Below are 19339 nucleotides of genomic sequence, written 5' to 3'. Positions count from 1 at the left end.
GCCACACCCTGCTCAGTGTCAGTCAGGGTTCTTAGGCGGAAAACAACAGAAATTGAGTCTGACCATGTTCAGTCACAAAGGAAAAGGGGGTGGGAGGAAGAAAGAAAGAAAGAAGGAAATGCTGAAGAACCAGGTCTCAGAATGTGCTCGCCTAAAGTAGCCTGGAGAGGGGGATCCATGTGGCAAGATATAATGGATATTTTTGTTTAGACGGAGTCTCACTCTGTCGTCCAGGCTGGAGTGCAGTGGCCTGATCTTGGCTCACTGCAACCTCCACCTCCTGGGTTCTAGCAATTCTCTGGCCTCAGCCTCCAAAGTAGCTGGGATTACAGGCATATGCCACCAGACCCAGCTATTTTGTTATTGTTGTTTTGTATTTTAATAGAGACTGGGTTTCACCATGTTGACTAGGCTGGTCTCAAACTCCTAACCTCCAGTGATAATAATCTGCCCGCCTGAGCCTCTCAAAGTGCTAGGATTATAGGCTTGAGCCACTGCACCTGGCCTTGGCACTTTCTTTAGTAGTTTAAAGAGCAACATTTTTTACAGTGTCCTTCTGCTCAAGATTCAGATCCCAGATAAAATCAGACCATTTAGAGAGATGATTTGATTAGCCAAACTTGTATCTCATGATCACTACTACTTGAAGTGGGTAAGTCTCATAAATGCTCAGTCATTCTACTATGCAACTGAGGGGGGTGGGCAGGAAGCCTGTCAAAGGAAAATCCGATTGTTCTTACTAGAAATAAAAGGGAAAGGGATGTGAGGCAGTCAAATCAGCAGAGGTCCACCACACCACCAAAATGTGGTGATTAAATATAGAGAGACGAGACTAAAGAGGTGTGCAAATATTGCAGTATGTCTGGACAACAGCCCAAGTGATGAGACCAATAAAATGGTCACCAAAATCTGGTTTTGAGTAGTAGTGTTAAATCAGACCGTTTAGTAGCTGTTTTTCGTTGCCAGGTTTCTAGCACTGCCCAAATCCTGAGTGGTATATGAATAACTGGTCCATTAAGCATCTCCTTCCATTCAGCATAATTTATCCCCTTAACTGTATTCTCTTCTGACCACTCCTACTTCCTTCTCTTTCCCAAAATCTGTTTCTTCAGCAACCCCTTTGTTTAAATTGGAAGATAAATCAAACAGCATGGGGTGTTTTACTGACTTTCAGTATTTAACAGGGGTGATTTGATTTTTTTAAAAATCCAAAGTCAAACCTCCTTATAAGATGAAGAAGAAAGAAAAAAGTCTCATAAAATGCATATGTGAACATGCCTTCTGAGTGCTCTCTCCTGCAGACTTGTTCTAGTCTTTAATGAATCTTTCTTGTAGACACTGTGGAGATGAAAGATGGTTCTCCACTTCCACTCAAAGTACAAATCAGGCCGGCATTTTGAAAAAGAGACAGGTTTTAGCTGGCTTTGTTCCCTGTAAAATTTCACTTTTGGTTATTAAAATATTCACTGTAGGAAACAAATTTGTAACCCATTTCTCATATTACCTACACACAGAAAAACAAAATTTGATATCCTGGGGTTTATTTGCTGAGGGCGCTTCCCATAAAAGCGAGTGAGTGTGCGTTGGGAAATGTGTCTGGTTAACTCTCCTATGGATAAGCTTTAGTCACAATCCTCCCCCGCCCCCCTCTCGCCCCCCAGCACCCTCCCAACCTCCCGACTTCCCGCCTCTCAAGGGCTGGTGACCTAATAGCATTTTTCTTCGTGCATATTTTGGCGTCGCCCCACGGCCTGGCTGCCTTTGCCTGTCTGAGTTTTTTGAAATTCCTGCATGTTCGCCCCAGATTAAGGCAGTGTGTCTCAGGATGTGTGTTCCGTTTTGTTCTTTCCCCTTAACGCTCCCTGTGCAACGTGTCTGGGGGGAGGAGGACAGGGAGGGGAGGGAGGGAGGGGCAGAGGCGAGGAGCTGTCCGCCTTGCACGTTTCCAATCGCATTACGTGAACAAATAGCTGAGGGGCGGCCGGGCCAGAACGGCTTGTGTAACTTTGCAAACGTGCCAGAAAGTTTAAAATCTCTCCTCCTTCCTTCACTCCAGACACTGCCCGCTCTCCAGGACTGCTGCGCCGCTCCCCGTTGCCTTCCAGGACTTGGAAAGGGGAAAGAGAAGGGTGCCACGTCCGAGCAGCCGCCTTGACTGGGGAAGGGTCTAATCCACCCCGGCATTGCGTGGGGAAGACTGAGAAACCCGTCCTCCGCTCGCCTCCTTGTTTGAAGATTTCTCCCTCCCTCACGTGATTTGAGCCCCGTTTTTATTTTCTCTGAGCCACGTCCTCCTCGAGTGGGGCCAATCCGGCAAAAGGAGCGATGCGCTTCGCCTGGACCTTGCTCCTGCTCGGGCCTTTGCAGCTCTGCGCGCTCGTGCGCTGCGCCCCGCCCGCCGCCGGCCAACAGCAGCCCCGGCGCGAGCCGCCGGCGGCTCCGGGCGCCTGGCGCCAGAGGATCCAATGGGAGAACAACGGGCAGGTGTTCAGCTTGCTGAGCCTGGACTCACAATATCAGCCTCAGCGCCGCCGGGACCCGGGCGCCGCCGTCCCAGGCGCCGCCGGCGCCTCCGCCCAGCAGCCCCGCACTCCGATCCTGCTGATCCGCGACAACCGCACCGCCGCGGCGCGGGCGCGGACGGCCGGCTCATCTGGAGTCACCTCCGGCCGCCCCAGGCCCGCCGCCCGCCACTGGTTCCAAGCTGGATACTCGTCGTCTGGAGCCCGCGACGCCGGCGCCTCGCGCGCAGAGAACGAGACCGCGCCGGGAGATGTCCCTGCGCTCAGTACCCTGCAGCCGCCCAGCCGCGTGGACGGCATGGTGGGCGACGACCCGTACAACCCCTACAAGTACTCTGATGACAACCCTTATTACAACTACTACGATACTTATGAAAGGCCCAGGCCCGGGGGCAGGTACCGGCCCGGATACGGCACCGGCTACTTCCAGTACGGTAAGCTCCCCCAAGGCCGCTGGAAGCACCCGTGCACCTGGTCCCCGACTGTGTGGCTTCTCGACGTGGCTGCCTGGGCGCGGCGGGCCCCGGTCCTCGCAGATCCGATCCCTCCCCCCGCTCCTGCAGAGGCAGCCCTGGAATCTAGTGCAAACCGCGCGTCTTGCCCCTCCTGCTTCCTTTTCACATTGCTTTGCAGCCCCGGGCGTCCCCAGTTCTCTTGCTGCCCTCAGCCCCACTCTGCAGTCCCAGTGGGCGAAGTGTGAGGAGTAAGCGACCTAGAGGGGTAGGGAGTTGGAGCGGGGGGCGCCGGGGTGTCTCACTGCTGCGCCCGTCGCCTGCTGACGTTTAGGTCTCCCAGACCTGGTGGCCGACCCCTACTACATCCAGGCATCCACGTACGTGCAGAAGATGTCCATGTACAACCTGAGATGCGCCGCAGAGGAAAACTGTCTGGCCAGGTACGGGCTGACTTGTCTGAGGCCCCGCTCCCCGGTCTTCCTTCAGGGGGCGCTCTGGTGCCTGGTTCTGACTGCTGTTCCCCGCAGACAAGTGTTAGGAAGTGGGTCAAGAGCTGGGAAGTGGGACGTGACCTCCTGGGCGTGCTGACCTGGATGGAGACTTAATATTTTGAAGATTTCTGTGGGTTCTGTCTCAAACTGCAGCACAAATCAGAGAGGTGGAGCAAACCTTTATCCTGGAGACTGAAAGTCTTATGTTCTTTTTCCAAGATACTTAAACTTTGGAGTCAATTGTTTCGAATCACTTTTCATAAAACAACTATACAGTAATTCAAAAAATTTATTGTAATGCAACAGTATGCTAATACCCCCTTAAAAGACTGGGGGCAAATTTGCCATCGTAGCCTCTTTGATAAAGACTAAGTTTTCCTCCGTTGTTTGAGACCACGATAAACTTGGTTGTTTTGGTATTACTTCAGCCAGAATAAGACTGTGAGCAAAAGCTTTGTTTTTCCACTATTCTAAAATAAAACAGTAACTCTGGGATTGGGGTTCTATGCGTTTACTGCTGAGAAACAGCAGAGGGAGCAAAAGGTGTTTTAATAAAAATGCAACCAAAAGTTTAAGGTGTAAAATAAGGTCATCAATACCATCTGAACATATATCCACATTAAATATATTAGTGGGAACACAGTGATGTTTATTTGTACATTTCTTCCACTTTGACCCTTTATAATTGCCAGGCTAAAGGAAGTGAAGAAATCCAAGGTCATTTTCATTCCTGAGTCTTGCATCACTCACACCACTGAACTCCCTATGATGTTTTTACAGTACTGCCATTGTTTAGGGATAGTGAAGTTACAAAATTATTCATTTAAATCTGGGTATGCTCTTTTAGAGTTATTTCCTCAATTTGCAGCTTATTAACTATTTTAAAAGTTTTGTCAAGGTTGAAGTTCTATAAATTATTTTTTATTGGGGGGTTATTTCCACTTTGGTTTCACTTATTCATATGATCATACCTGAATTGATTTTAGATACAAAGTTTACTTCTGACATGTAGATTTTTAATGCTAATTTATTTTGTTTTTACTGTTAAGATCTGTAGATTTCCATAGTGGTTATTCATTCACTTATTCAGCAAATACTTATTGATCTCCAACTACTCCAGGACTGTCCTAGGAGCTTGGGATTCAGCAATGAACAAAATAAACAAAATGCTCTAGCCTCTTGGAACTGATAGTCTAGTTGGGGAAGGAGGATTGTCACTACTATATAATGGAGTTTTATTTGTAGTTTTGTCTTTAATTTTCTATGAATATAATAATTTTCCTTTTTTCAAAATCACAGTACAGCATACAGGGCAGATGTCAGAGATTATGATCACAGGGTGCTGCTAAGATTTCCCCAAAGAGTGAAAAACCAAGGGACATCAGATTTCTTACCCAGCCGACCAAGATATTCCTGGGAATGGCACAGTTGTCACCAGTAAGTAAATGGACCTCCTGGGTACTTTTGTGTTGCTTTTTCATTTTCAGGTGATTTTTGATATCACAAATGCAAGTCTTATTTCTTACCTAAAGAAAGAAAATTGCTATTATTTATGTTTAGAATTTTTCTCTATGTAATTTGACATAACCCATCAACCACAAGATCCTGTTATCTTTTGAAATGGAAACTCTGAAGTCCAGCTTATTAAAGCTGCTTGATGGAATACAGCAATTGACTTCAATAAAATTTACTCCAATACATTACAGATAGAATTTCTTTTAAAGTCCATTACAGCCAAGATCATCTATAGTTAGTTAGCATTAAAGAGCATTGCATAAGGACCACACGTTTTTTATTACAAGGATTCAGAAACAATTCTCAAAGAAAGATGTAGATGATATACCCCATGAGCTCAGAAGGATCTTCCTCCATCTTTTAAAAGACCTGTATCACACCCAAGGTACTTGCCTGTTCTATCCTAAATTTAAGGATTTTTGGCCGGGTTCAGTGGCTCACGCCTATAATCCCAGCACTTTGGGAGGCCAAGATGGGCAGATCATGAGGTCAGGAGTTTGAGACCAGCCTGCCAATATGGTGAAATCCCATCTCTACTAAAAATACAAAAATTAGCCAGGCGTGGTGGCATGCACCTGTAGTCTCAGCTACTCAGGAGGCTGAGGCAGGAGAATCGCTTGAACCCGGGAGGTGGAGATTTCAGTGAGCTGAGATTGTACCACTGCACTCCAGCCCGGGTTTCAAAAAAATAAATAAAGGATTTTCACATAAGGCAATTCTACATTTGCCTTAGTAACTTGCCTGGGTGTTTATTGTCAGGAAATCCTGATGTGTGGCCTTAAGCTTTCTTCCTGAAATCCAAGCCAGTCCTCATTGTTTTTTTCTTATGTGAGAAGATGAACAGCTGAGCACCTTCTATTTAATGGAATGACAAAAGTAGATATGTCACCTAATTTCCTGATAAAATGGAAATATTTTATTTCTAAATAAAAGTGTATACTATTTAAGTAATAATGGTGGATAAAACATGCCATGATATCTCCTTCGCTTTTAACTAATGATTTTAAATATGTGAGAACTCAATTTTTAAAAATCTCATAGAAACTTCACAAAAGTCATGTGCTGCTGCCTATTTTTTTTTTTTTTTGGAATGAAACATCAGCAGTGGCAGCCAAGAGAAGTATACTAGAGAACACATGGCAAGTTTCACTTAAGCACAGATAATTTATTGTCTTATTTCTAGTTAATATTCAAAGACAAAACAGGGTGCAATAAGAAAGCAAAATACAAGTCTTTTGTCCTAGTAGCAAAGTTAAACCTTATAATTTTGATAGATTTATGTCCTGGGGGGCAAAAAACAAAACAAAACAAAACAAAAACCTAGCATGAATCTCTCTTCTAGAAGATAAACTCGGTCTCAATTTTATGTGAAAACAAATTTGTGAAGCCATGAGAGAAGTCACTTAATATCTTCATTGTTTTCTCTGTATGTAACTGACCACCATCTTTTTGTTTTGTGGGACATTAGACATTACCACAGTATGGATGAGTTTAGCCACTATGACCTGCTTGATGCCAACACCCAGAGGAGAGTGGCTGAAGGCCACAAAGCAAGTTTCTGTCTAGAAGACACATCCTGTGACTATGGCTACCACAGGCGATTTGCATGTACTGCACACACACAGGTATGTTGGCACCCTGAAATCAGGAACCTCAGACCTCAGAAAACAGGTCATCTACCATTTGTTAGCCTTAAATAGCATTTAGGCTATTTAAGAACACACATTTTTATCAAAAGGTTACAGAGACTGTTCTCAAAGAAAAATGTAGATGATACACTCCATGAGTCTAGGATTTTCTTTCCTCTCACCTCTCTTTTATAAAGTGTTTCAATTTGGGGGCCATGTTGTCAAGATGGAAAATAATTGGGAAAAGGCAAATGATGGCTTGATGATCCAAATTATTTTTAAAGTATTTCCAGTTATGCATGTAACTCCTATCCATGATCACAGGTCAGTGTGGGTCCTTGTTATGTTCCACAATGAAGAACAGAAATTTGCTCTCTGAAAAAGTCTGAATGGTTGACAACATATGCACCCATTCCCTATTCCTTGACTGGCTTAGTAAATAACTGTAAAAAAAGATGCCTATGTTTTTTCACCTGTGAAACCATTCCTTCTTTGTATTTTATGCTGAAAATAGAATAGTGGTTGGGGTTACCAAATGAAGGGGTAACAAATTTCTTTATATGCACTTTAAAAAGTTGTCTCTTTTAATAATGCAAATAACAGCAGAGGGACACCATTTCTTTCTCCACACATATATATTTAAATCTACAGTATAATTGATGTCAGATGTTGTTTGGATGGATTTTTTAAAGTAGTGCTGAACTAAGCAGTTTGTATGTTTTATAATTGGAAAATGCGTGTCAGTTAAAAGCTATGTCAGTATTTCCATATGAAACCCTAATTTGTAAAAGGACATTATAATTTGACTCCCACCCAGATCTTGGCAAAGGGTAGTGAATGTACGTAACTCAGGATACAAAGGGATCAGCAGCTGGCATCTTGGAAGCAAATTCCAGGGCTGTGGCAGGAAGCTGTTTGGTGACCTAAATGTTACCATTGCTTTTTTTCTGAGCTTAGACCATCATAGCAATTGGAGGGGGAAAGGTTAACTTCTACATGCCCCAGGACAGTACTTATTTAAGAAAGAGGAGACGTAACTTACCCACACATTATTCATGTGTGAGTACAGAGATTCCCTTTTCAGTGATCTGCATGTCCTGTAGCGCCACGTGTACAAGGGACCTTGAGTTTATTCACTCCGTTTACAAAAAGAGGCACTCTGGACAGCTCACTCCGATATATTTGAATCTGGGATTGTAGATATCTATTGCACTTCTAGTTCCCCGCTTCTTTGCGGTGACCCCATTTCATTTTATATGGTAGCTTTCTTGTTAATCATCTTCCGTATATGTCCTTTTTAACCATTATTCACTAAATCTTGCATTGCGTGATTTACATATTTTTTTTCATTAGACCAATGTCTCTTTCACATGGACTTCATTTAAAGAAAAAAATAATCTCTCAGTCACCCAATGACTTAGATTACTTTTATTGTAATGCTGCTTAAATGTATTCAAGCGTAAAACTAGGTATAACTTCTTTAGATTTACACTTTTATATATTAATAACTCCTGTGTTCTGAGACAAAAATTTACACATTAAATATATACAAAACTAAAACAGCTGCATTAATCTTATTAATTTAATGTAACAAATAGCATGTATTGCTAAAACTCAAATTACTGATTTAGATAGCTTCAGCTAACATTATACATTTAATCTGTTTTTATATTTTGACTTTGCCTATATGAAATGCCTATTTGCTTAATAGCCTTAGTAACTCAAGTTTTTGTTTGCCTGTTCAAATAATCAAAGCTTATTCTTAAATTCTGCCAGCTGACGAATTCTAGAGTGCCAATGTCAGCCTTTTTGAAGCTTTTTTGTCTATTTGAAGGCACGATAAGCATTCAAGCATTATTTAAACCCATCTTAAATGAATATCTAATCCAATGAATCCTTTATAATGTCATGAACGTTGTGGTAGTAATAGAAGTAATAGCTAACATTTATTGAGTATGTATTATATGCCAGAATCAGAATTGTATACTGGAATCAGACCAAAAAAATTCTTCGTTTTATGTTTACTACTCAACATATTGTTAAGTGATATATGGATCAAGGTAGGAATCTAGATGGTAACAATAGAATATGAGTCTCACTGCTGCGACATTTGACCCTTTTGAATTTGGCCTGTCTGTGCTATTGTGTGCTGTATGACAACACAATTCTCCCCTTCTCTTCCCAAATCAAGCTGCAGCTAAACCACCATTGGTAGAGCATGTTAAGGTGATTTTACTGTCACTTGGGTGACCAAAGTGATCTTAAACAGCAACGCAATACTGGTTGCCAGAATTGAATGGCAGTGTTGAGTTAAAATAAAATCTAGCATGTACCTTCAAATTTAAATTACTATTAGAATGAAAATACAAGTTAAAACTTTTTGTGAAGAAATAATGGAATCAAGAATATACCTATAGACTCCAATCTGAGAAAACTTCTCCAGACTATAACATTCTTAAAAGCAAGAACTGTATTTAGTAGTATTTTAATCCTCCCAGCCTGTAGAAGGCACTCATTTACTCATTGATGTGAATATTTTAGCAAGTAGAGTGATGTGGCATTCATCAATTTAGTCATGCATTTACCCCTTCAATTCAACAAAATATGTCATATTTCAGTGACTGTATGAGATATAGCGTAGTGTGGTAGTTAAGAAAAGGGACTCTGGACCTTGATTGCCTAAACTCAAAACCAGCTTAGCCACTTACTAGCTGGACACTCTTGGTAAGTTATTTGATCTTAGTGTACCTCAGTTTTTCATCTACGAAATGGAGATAATAATAGCACCCCATGTGCTAAAATTGAATTTATCTATATACATGTATATATACACACACACATACATATAATTTCTAAAATTGTTTCTGCAACATACTATTTAATAAATGTTAGTTATTCAAAGATGCAACATAGACTCCATCCTTAGGGAACTTATAGCCTCTGGTTAGCTATATGCTTACATAGCATGATTATAATGCGAAGCAAAAAAGGGAAAAACACTATAAAAACTATCCACAATAAAAAATATCATAGATGTTCAAAGTACAAGAGGTAATTTCCAAAAGGGGAAGTTGGAGAGGATTTCACTAAGAGAACATTTGAGCTAAGTTAATTATTACATGGCCTTTATTCCTAAACTGTTAAAAATTCTAGAATTTTGCTAGAGGGCCTATTTTGTTACTTCAGATTGCATTTCTCTCTGGTGATCTATGACTTTTAAGAAGTGAGGCGTACTACTACTTATGTTAGTCCTGTATCTTTTTTAGCTGGAGGTGCTATAAGGCTGAGTAATAAATACTTCTCAAGGGAGATGAAATATAAGTATAGTTTTATGTCATACTCTTGTAAGTACTAACTTAAAATTTAATTTGCAAATAATAGCATATTATTTAACATAGTCTGACCACATACCATCATTTTAAATTTTTTATTTTGTTTATTTTAGGGATTGAGTCCTGGCTGTTATGATACCTATGGTGCAGACATAGACTGCCAGTGGATTGATATTACAGATGTAAAACCTGGAAACTATATCCTAAAGGTAGAGACCTTTGAAAATATATCATGTATTTATGTTGCAGATCAACGGGACCTCTTCTCTGGATTCAAATGTTAAATAACCATGGTATTGGTAGCAATTATACATCCTCAAACTATTTCTAAACAGTCTTATGTAATATAATATGTCTTATTTTAAAGAACTTCAGGGGAAAATACGCAGTCTCTTTCCATAACGTCTCCAGAGTTTAACCACTTACTTAAGTTAAAATCCCTTCCCTGCTTGATTTAGCCAAGTCCCTCATTAACAGTTTACTTGTTGTAGCCCTATGGAAAAAGCAATACTGAGGACCTCTAACAGAAAGGCTCTTTGTGCTGCCCAGGTCAGTGTAAACCCCAGCTACCTGGTTCCTGAATCTGACTATACCAACAACGTTGTGCGCTGCGACATTCGCTACACAGGACATCATGCGTATGCCTCAGGCTGTACAATTTCACCGTAAGTATTATTTGCTTAGCTAAGTAATTGTTGTCACAAATAATTTTTGTTCATGCTCAAACATTACACATGGAATGTATCTGTTTCTACTACTACAGCAGCTTTCTTTTAAGCAGACTAAAGACAGAAAATGGTATGGAGTCTGATTTTTTTTTTTTAAATAACGCAAGGGAAAGGGGAATGTACTAAGGTTTTTAGTTTTCAGGAGAAGCGTAGTTTTCAGGAGAAGACATAAACAGACCACAGTGTCCACCCAGAAGGCATTGGTGAAGGCCCAATATATCAAATTGCTCAATACATAGAGGGGGTGAGCTGGTAGGAAGGTCAATAGTTGCTTCCTGCCCCCTCCTCAGTCCCTGAAGGAAATCCTAGGGTTCTTCAAAGTACATTTGAAAATCACTGCCAAAAAGTAAGCAACTGAAGAGATCAGACCCCCTGGTCTGTACAAATCAAGATGTCTTAAATTTGAGTTCCTGAACCATGGATACTAGGAAAATACTCTGCAAAAGATTGAGGTGTGTGGAGGTTTTTTAATAATATTCCTACTTCTGAGACTCTTCTTTGAGTGAAATCTTGAAAGCAATCCCAGCATATAACTATTCACAGGGAGATGCTTTGATGAAAATAATGAAAGAAAGTTGGGTAGGTTTGCCTGCTTACCTGTCTGTCCTGCCCCATCTCCTTAAGCGCTGCCTCCCCAAGTGGTGCTGGCTGTTAGATTATAATTATATATGCCACTTGAGTTATCCCTTCCCAACAATGAGAATACTATTTCCATTAGAATGATACTGAACACTCATCAGCTTTGCTTTGTCACTGGAGAACCACCAGTGCCTCTGGATCATACAGACAGGAATAGCAGAGCTATACTAGAAACCCATAATTAATAGAAATTTCTTCCTGATACAAAACCTAGGACTCTATACATAAAGAAGCAGAGACTGTGCTTTACAAGTCATAACATTAGAGATAGGTGAAGCCTATGATAGCAAAGGATAGCACTGAAAATATAAAATCACATATATTCTTCTGAACATGCCCACAGCACAGAAAACCTGGCAGGTTTTATGGCCCATATTGTGTGGAGTTGGTTGTAGTATAACTAACCACCCCCCTCTCCCAGAACATCAGTATAATTTAAGCTAAAATAATTTACACTTAAATAAATGGATTAGTTAATTTTTCTTAATTTTTATAATTCCTTAATTTATCCATTCTCCATTTATTTATTCATTTGCACTCTTATTTTTGTACTGTTTGTTGATGCCCTAAACAAGATATTACTGAATAATGCAAAGATAAATAAGACTCCTAATCTCTATACTGCTGTAGACTTATTATGCTATTTTCAGTTAATTACTTATGAATCTCTTTGTTTACTGTCTGTCTCCTGCTCCACACAGTGATAGCTTAGATCTAGTCTCTTGCCCACTGTTGTATACCCATTGTTAGGTACAGGTCTGTCACCTTGCAGCCTCTCATTCAACATTTAATGAATTTCTTTCTCAAATAATTTGAGTAAAGGAATTGAGTAGGGAAGTGAGAGAAATACACATATAACTGTAATAGAGATACTACATAAAAAGTTTCATGAGGGGTAAAATAAAATGTGGTGAGATCAGGACCTTTGCTGTAAGTTTGGTAACTTCCAAGTATGTCTTACTGACTTTCCAGTAGAAACAGGTCTGGAGAGGTGAGGCCACTGTTGCATAGAATGTCTCTTGCTTTTAATCAGTAGAATCCATTGGATTGGATATTGCCAGATAATTAGAGGAAATCAATATTATTGTATTGCTCCAGCAAGATGACTGTACAAGAGGGATTCCTGATGTGGTCACCCACATAGAGTTGATTTATTTTTTAACTGGTTATTACTGACTATAACAAACTGCAGAAGTGGTTGAAGTGGAATGTTTATAACCCATATGATCAGATGAAAATATGAAAAAGTGAAATCACCCATAATTAGTAATCATAATAAAATAGCATACTTATTCTGAGTGCAAATATTGGGGAAAGTATAGAATACTTGAGGGAAAAAAAAAACAACAACAAACCCACACCTTCAGGAGAATGATGCTTGCTTCTTATATTTTGACTTTCATCTCAGACCTCCCGTCCTAGGAATCAGAGTTCAGAGAGAGGAGAGGTCTCTCTGGGCTGAGTTTCAGGAGTGACTTTAGGATACATTTGAATTGGGCCTTGAAGTCTGAGGAACACACTGGGGAGAGTTAAGGAAAGGGACCCCAGAGGAGTCAATGTCACAGGCAACTTGCATGGCAGGAGGAAACTGCATGGCATGTTTGGAAAAAAAAGTCTTCTAGTTTGGCTAAAGCATAAATTTCATGGAGTTACGAGTTGGGCAAAAAGGGTGGAAGAGTACGTTGGGGTCAGATCGAACAGAGCACTGAAGAGCAGGCTAAAATTTATTCTGGAGGCAGTGGGAGGCTGAAGCTTTCTGAGCGGGAAGTGTAACTTGCCTAAGGCCATGAGGTCAGTCTGGTGGATGGCTGTGTAAGCAGCAGTGAGTGTGACTCTGAAGAGTCATTTATCAGTTCACTGATTGCTTTTCCTGCTAGATGTTTAAGAGCATTCTGCTGATGTGTAAAAGCCACTCAGTAAATAGGTGTGTGCTGTCAATGTACCCTCCCTCCTTTATTTTCCTCATTGAAACAAAATGTACTGACCAGGTGACTCTGGGGCCCCTTTCAGTTATAAGATACTATGTAATTTTTTTTGCTCCCTCACAAAATTTACTGTTTGGAAATTGATAGTTTATGATTTGGAATAAGTGAATTTTTACTTCCTTACATGAAGATCTGTGATCACATTTACAGACAGTAATATTTGATGATTGATTAGTTTTGGTCCAGTTTCTGCCAATTAATGCATTATTCTACATCCAAAGCCACACTGGAGAAGGACTAATTCAAGATGGAGCAGAGGACTTGACTCTGCTTCTTGGTGGACGTGCCACCCTTGTTCCATGGAATGAACTCACCTGGACCAGGGCTGCTGGTCTCAAAAGTCCTGCTGTACTCTTGAGTGTTTCAGAAGTGGTTTCTTTGCCTCTAAATGTGAAGAGTGTAGGCATCGGGCATCTCTGCTGTTGACAGTCACTATCTTCAAACCATTATTAAAATGATGTACTAGTGCATAATTTCACAACATGATCGCTGCTTAGATGGAGGGAAACTGTTGCGTAAGTTTTTAAAAGGTTCACTTTAAATTTGTCTCTTTTACTCATTCATTATATTATCAGGTTAATAATTTGTCTTATTTTGTCTTCTTAATCTAGGTATTAGAAAGCAAGGCAAAACTCCCAGTGGATAAATCGGTGCCTGATGTTCTGAAGTGGGAAAAACTAGATTAACTTCATTCAGTAGGATTTATGTATTTTGAAAAAGAGAACAGAAAACAACAAAAGAATTTTTGTTTGGACTGTTTTCAATAACAAAGCACATAACTGGATTTTGAAAACTTAAGTCATCATTACTTGGGAAATTTTTAATGTTTATTATTCACATCACTTTGTGAATTAACACAGTGCTTCAATTCTGTCATTGCATATTTGACTCTTTCAAAGAAATCCAAATTTCTTACGCTTCTTTTGAAATTATAGTGCAAAAGGGTCAGTCTTATTTAAATGAATGAGCCAAAATGACTTTGAACTGAAACTTTTCTAAAGTGCTGGAACTTTAGTGAAACATAATAATAATGGGTCTATATGTCATAGCATAGATGAATTTAGAAACAATGCTCCTACTGTTTAAATACATATGGACATATCTGGTGCTGAGAAAGAAACAAACACATTATCATTGGTGTCAAGAAATACTACCATATAGTAGAGAAATGGCAATACATGTATTCAGATAGTTACATCCCTATATAAAAATTATGTTTACATTTTAAAAGTAAGTAGATAACTTTCTTTCTTTCGAGTGCACAATTTCATTTTGACTTGAGTCAACTTTTGTTTTGGAACAAATTAAGTAAGGGAGCTGCCCAATTCCTGTCTGATATTTCTTGAGGCTGCCCTCTACTGTTTTACCTTTTCTGTGGGCAGAGATGTTGTAAGTGGGATTCTTAATATCACCATTCTGGGGACTGGTATACATAAGGCAGCCATGAAACTGGGAAGTCATTTTGATGACTGATGTGATACAACCAGAGATAATATGCATTTAAACATATTAAAGTACTTGCCAAAGATATAATTTTCTTGCTGACATAAAAATCATACAGAGAAGTCCTCTCTAAACCACAACTGTCTCTCAAATAACTTAAAGAAAACTGAAAAAAATCTTAAGATTTTTCAACTTTTTTAGATTTTAAAAACATATTCAGCTATTAAAGAGAGGAATGCTAAAAACTGTATATTATCTAGAACAGATGACATAATAAGTGAGCAATACGGGAACATCATCCTGGGTTATTCAGGAACAGTCACCCATGTTTGTGTACGTGTGTGTCTGAGATATAGTCTAAATTAGCAAAGCACATAGCATTACATACTTGAGGGTTGGTAACAAAGGAAAATACTTTCTGCAAAACCGAGGACTGTGCTGCATAGTGAGACAGCTGTGATTTCATTTTTAACTGTGAAACCATGTGCCATAATAGAACTTTGAGAATTTCGCTTTTTCCTAAATTCAAGGTGCAGAAGGAAATGAAATTACACTTTTAAGTTAGTGGTGCTTAAGCAGAATTTTTCCTACATTAACCAGTATTAAAATCTCAAGTAAGGTTTTCCGGTGCCAGAACACGTTAGGTGGAATTTTAAAAGTGCGTCGACATCCTGTATTACATGTCATGGAGTTGTAAAGTTAACATCAATCACTAGTAATCATTGTGCACTTGCTGGGTGCATAGCATGGTTAGAGGGGCTAGAGATGGACAGTCATCAACTGGCAGATAGAGCGGTACATATGATCTTATCCGCCAGGGCACACACTTACCAGTAGACAATACAGACAGAGCTTTTGTTGAGCTAGTAACCGAGCTGTGGAATAGCTTCTTTGATGTACCTCTTTGCCTTAAATTGCTTTTTAGTTCTAAGATTGTAGAATGATCCTTTCAAACTGTAATCTTTTCTAATAGAGATATTTTAATATACTTACTTTTTTAAAAACAAAAAAAACTACTGTCAGTATTAATACTGAGCCAGACTGGCATCTACAGATATCAGATCTATCATTTTTTTGATTCTTAAGCTGTGTTAAAACCTAGGCAATTTCATCATGGATATATAGGAGAAGACACATTTACAATCATTCATTGGGCCTTTTATATATCTATCCATCCATCATCTTTTGAAGGCCTAATATATGCCAGGTACTCACATGCTACGCATTGGGACATAAAAAAGACTGTCCATAACCTCAATAAGTATTAAAAATGTCATTATTACCCATAAGGTTCATCTTATTTCATTTTCAAGAACTAAAATTACATGTTTATACAATTTCATTTTTAAGCACTATTGTTTTTCATGACCATAATTTATTTTTAAAAATAAATTAAAGGTTAATTATATGCATGTATGTATTTCTAATAATTAAAAATGTTTTTAATCCCTGAAATGCCTGCCTTTTAAATATAGCACCTATTATTTGGTTTATTTTGACAATTTTTTTTCAATTAGGAAGCTAAAAATATTTCCTTATTCCATATGTGAACATTCGTCCCCCTCCTGGCACCTCTAAACACAACCCAAATAATTTGATGTATTAATTTAACACTTAATATATTTGAACTTCTTTGAACTATTTTAAAATTTGACTCTCTTCTCTGAATAACTGCCACAACTCAAAGATAATGATTAGTTGGTGAAGGTTATCGATTAATAAAGAACACAGACCAGTCTTACCAAACTCTAAATACATTTTTAAAAAATAGGAAATGGACATGATAAAACGAATGTTGAGTACTGAGAGGAATTTGGCTTTAACACTAAAAAAGACGGAAAAAAACCGACTAAATGGGAACATAATTTCTGAATTTGAGTGAGTTTACAATATGCCATGTTAGGGATCTCACGATGATTCAGGTCACAGTCTGGGTTAAAGATGATTTGACCTCTGAGGCTAGCACTCAGTCTTCCAACAGTAGCATAACATCTATGAGTATAAAACTTGCCCTTGCCTATTTCCAGAAAATCTGTATATTTTTATATAAAAACTTTATTTACAATTTCTATCATCCAGTTACTCACTAGGCATTATTTGTAGTAACTTTTTTTCTCTTTGAAATCTCATAGGATAGTCACACTTATACACATTCCCAATATTCAGATTCTAGAAGAAATGCAATTCATTAAAATTTTCCTGGCACTGAGAGTTGATCTTTATCAGATTGCATGAAAATATTGAATTCCTGGTAAGGAGATATTTTGTTTTTAAAATAATTTGTTTTGATACTAATCAGTGTATTAACTGATAACTAAAAAGTACCCTTTTTTCTATATATATTTTTTTCTTTTGAAATCACATTTACAATAAATATATTCAATCAGTGAGGTAAGTCTCATTCCTAGCTATCAAAATTCCTGGGTCACTTTTAAACACTAAACATTTCATTTATCCTCTAAGCTAAAATGGTGCCGAGTTATTTAAATCTGAATGTAAAATGCATTGAATCTTAGCTTGTGGTATATCAACGTTTAATTAATATAAAACTGCTTGCTATAAACTAAGTAACATGTCATTTGGTGTTATGTTTTTAATGAATTTTTAGCTTCTCCCAAATTTTTCAGGAATGTTATTTGTAAGACATTTGTAACTTTTTGGAAGAACTCTTACTTTAAATGCTCAGACATTGGCTTTATATTCTTCTTTGCATTCTCATATTCTTTTATTATACATCTATACTATGATTGCAAGATTATATAAAAATGCCTTGAATAAATGATTTCAAGTGTCTATAGTAGTCATTTGTTGTTATATAAATCATCTGATTTTCATTTTAGGTTAAAATGTCGTAAGCCATGGGTACTGTTGGTGGTTTTGCTTAACTGCCTTTTGTATTAACAAATTGTTAATAAGATCACATGACTAGAAATTTGTCTATGATGGATAAAAATCTAGCTGATGTTTTAAGTAGACACTGTCATACATAAACATTTTTCCCCATTACCAGCTACTTATGAGGACACAGAGCAGGCATTGCAAGAACAATCACACTGCTTTAATTAGGGTTTACAAGAAATATATCTGACTATAGATATAAACACACATATACACACATTCATTTAGGGGATACATCTACCTCTAGCTACAAATTATTTATATAAAGAGACACATTACTATCATAGTAATCCTTATTTAAACATGCACCAGATTAACCTCTAATCTGGTAACCTGAGAGGACAAACAGGCCCAAACTTTGGGCAAATGTGTTGTGGGAACAACTCACAAAATTAACCCACAAAAACAATTCATCCTTAAGGAGTCTTGCAGGTAAAACAGATGTCAGACTTGTGGCTAGCAATTTGCAGATTTGAGTTGTAGAATATTGGTGATACTTGAAACCACATATTTCCTGCTTCTATCTTCTGCTCAAGGCAAAGCATCTGAATATGCTTTTGTTATTAATTCAAAAGATGATTTCCTTTGTCTCATCAGTGTACGGTGTTTTGAGTGGTGTTCATTAATTAATTCAGTAACCAAAGATAGGGAACTGTCTGCCTTCATGTGATGCATTTGTTAGTATTTCTACTCTTTACCACAGATGTTAGTAGAGGATTAACACACAGGTTGAATGAATCACTTTCATCATTGTAATTTGTAGCTTAAAATCAGAACCCTTTCCCCATACTCCTTTTAAATTTGAAGAGTAAATAGTATTTCTATAGAACTAGGAGAACATTGATTTCATAAAGCATGTACTAAAGAGTTCCAGTTTCACAAGATATTCAAAAAAGAATCCAATATTAAGTAAGTATGAGAAATGTTATCTTCTCCATACTTTGGAAGATTCACAATACTTTTTAACATATATAAGTGTTTGAGAAATCCTTCGGTAAGGAAACTACTTTGGGCTGGGCACAGTGGTACACACCTGTAATCCCAGCATTTTGGGAGTCCAAGGAGGGTGGATCACCTGAGGTCAGGAGTTTGCAACCAGCCTAACATGATGAAACCCTGTCTCTACTAAATACCAAAAAAAAAAAAAAAAAAAAAGAGCAGGGCGTGGTAGCAAATGCCTGTAATCCAAGCTACTTAGGAGGCTGAGACAGGAGAATTAGTTGTACTTGGGAGGTGGAGGTTGCAGTGAGCTGAGATTGCGCCATTGCACTCACTCCAGCCTGGGCAACAAGAGGGAAACTCCATCTCAAAAAAAAAAAAAAAAAGAGAGAGAGAAACGCTTTGTTATCTAGTGTTTCTTAAATTTGTTTTGTCATAAGTCTTTTTTTTTTTTTATAGCACTTATTATTGTAATATGCAATTTTTGCTTGGAAAATTCTGGGATATACCGTCTTAAGTAATTTTAAATTTGTAGAAATGAGATCATTTACAAAGTATTTAAAATAAATGTGACAGCATTTGAGCTATAGGACACAAGCATACCAGATACCCGAAACTCACTAATTTACTGCCTGCCTCACTCAGTTTCTTTTGTTTTTCTCTGTTTTTGGAGATGTCGTCTCACCCTGTCACCCAGCCTAGAGTGCAATGGCGTGATCTTGGCTCACTGCAACCTCAGCTTCCCAGATTCAAACGATTCTCCT

At 38.6% G+C, this 19339-nt stretch overlaps 1 protein-coding gene across 2 annotated transcripts; it reads left to right on the top strand.

Moving 5' to 3' along the window:
- The first annotated feature begins 1969 nt into the window (after positions 1 to 1969).
- LOX (lysyl oxidase) lies at positions 1970 to 17531 on the top strand. Of its 2 annotated transcripts, none has more exons than XM_012448414.3 (7): positions 1970 to 2956; positions 3309 to 3417; positions 4768 to 4905; positions 6452 to 6608; positions 10057 to 10152; positions 10493 to 10608; positions 13907 to 17531. In XM_012448414.3, exons 1-7 carry the CDS (start codon positions 2326 to 2328, stop codon positions 13911 to 13913), a joined length of 1254 nt encoding a protein of 417 aa, XP_012303837.2. In that variant the 5' UTR covers positions 1970 to 2325; the 3' UTR covers positions 13914 to 17531. The 2 variants fall into 2 exon arrangements, with proteins under 2 accessions (XP_012303837.2, XP_012303848.1); XM_012448425.3 differs by lacking the exon at positions 13907 to 17531 and having other exon boundaries at positions 2326 to 2443; positions 2558 to 2956; positions 10493 to 10612.
- Positions 17532 to 19339: the final 1808 nt, after the last annotated feature.

The sequence above is a fragment of the Aotus nancymaae genome, unplaced genomic scaffold, assembly GCF_030222135.1.
Source record: "Aotus nancymaae isolate 86718 unplaced genomic scaffold, 86718_ANA_hifiasm-v0.15.2.pri h1tg000064l_0, whole genome shotgun sequence".
In the NCBI taxonomy this organism is placed as follows: domain Eukaryota; kingdom Metazoa; phylum Chordata; class Mammalia; order Primates; family Aotidae; genus Aotus; species Aotus nancymaae.
This window is presented reverse-complemented; position numbering and strand designations above follow the sequence as displayed.

What these genes read in the sequence shown, in the direction of transcription:
- LOX (XM_012448414.3), top strand. Translation starts at nt 2,326, where the DNA reads ATGCGCTTCGCCTGGACCTTGCTCCTGCTCGGGCCTTTGCAGCTCTGC. An exon ending in GAATGGCACAGTTGTCACCA is followed by an intron (nt 4,906 to 6,451) that starts GTAAGTAAATGG and finishes GTGGGACATTAG; the next exon opens with ACATTACCACAGTATGGATG. An exon ending in CTGGAAACTATATCCTAAAG is followed by an intron (nt 10,153 to 10,492) that starts GTAGAGACCTTT and finishes TGTGCTGCCCAG; the next exon opens with GTCAGTGTAAACCCCAGCTA.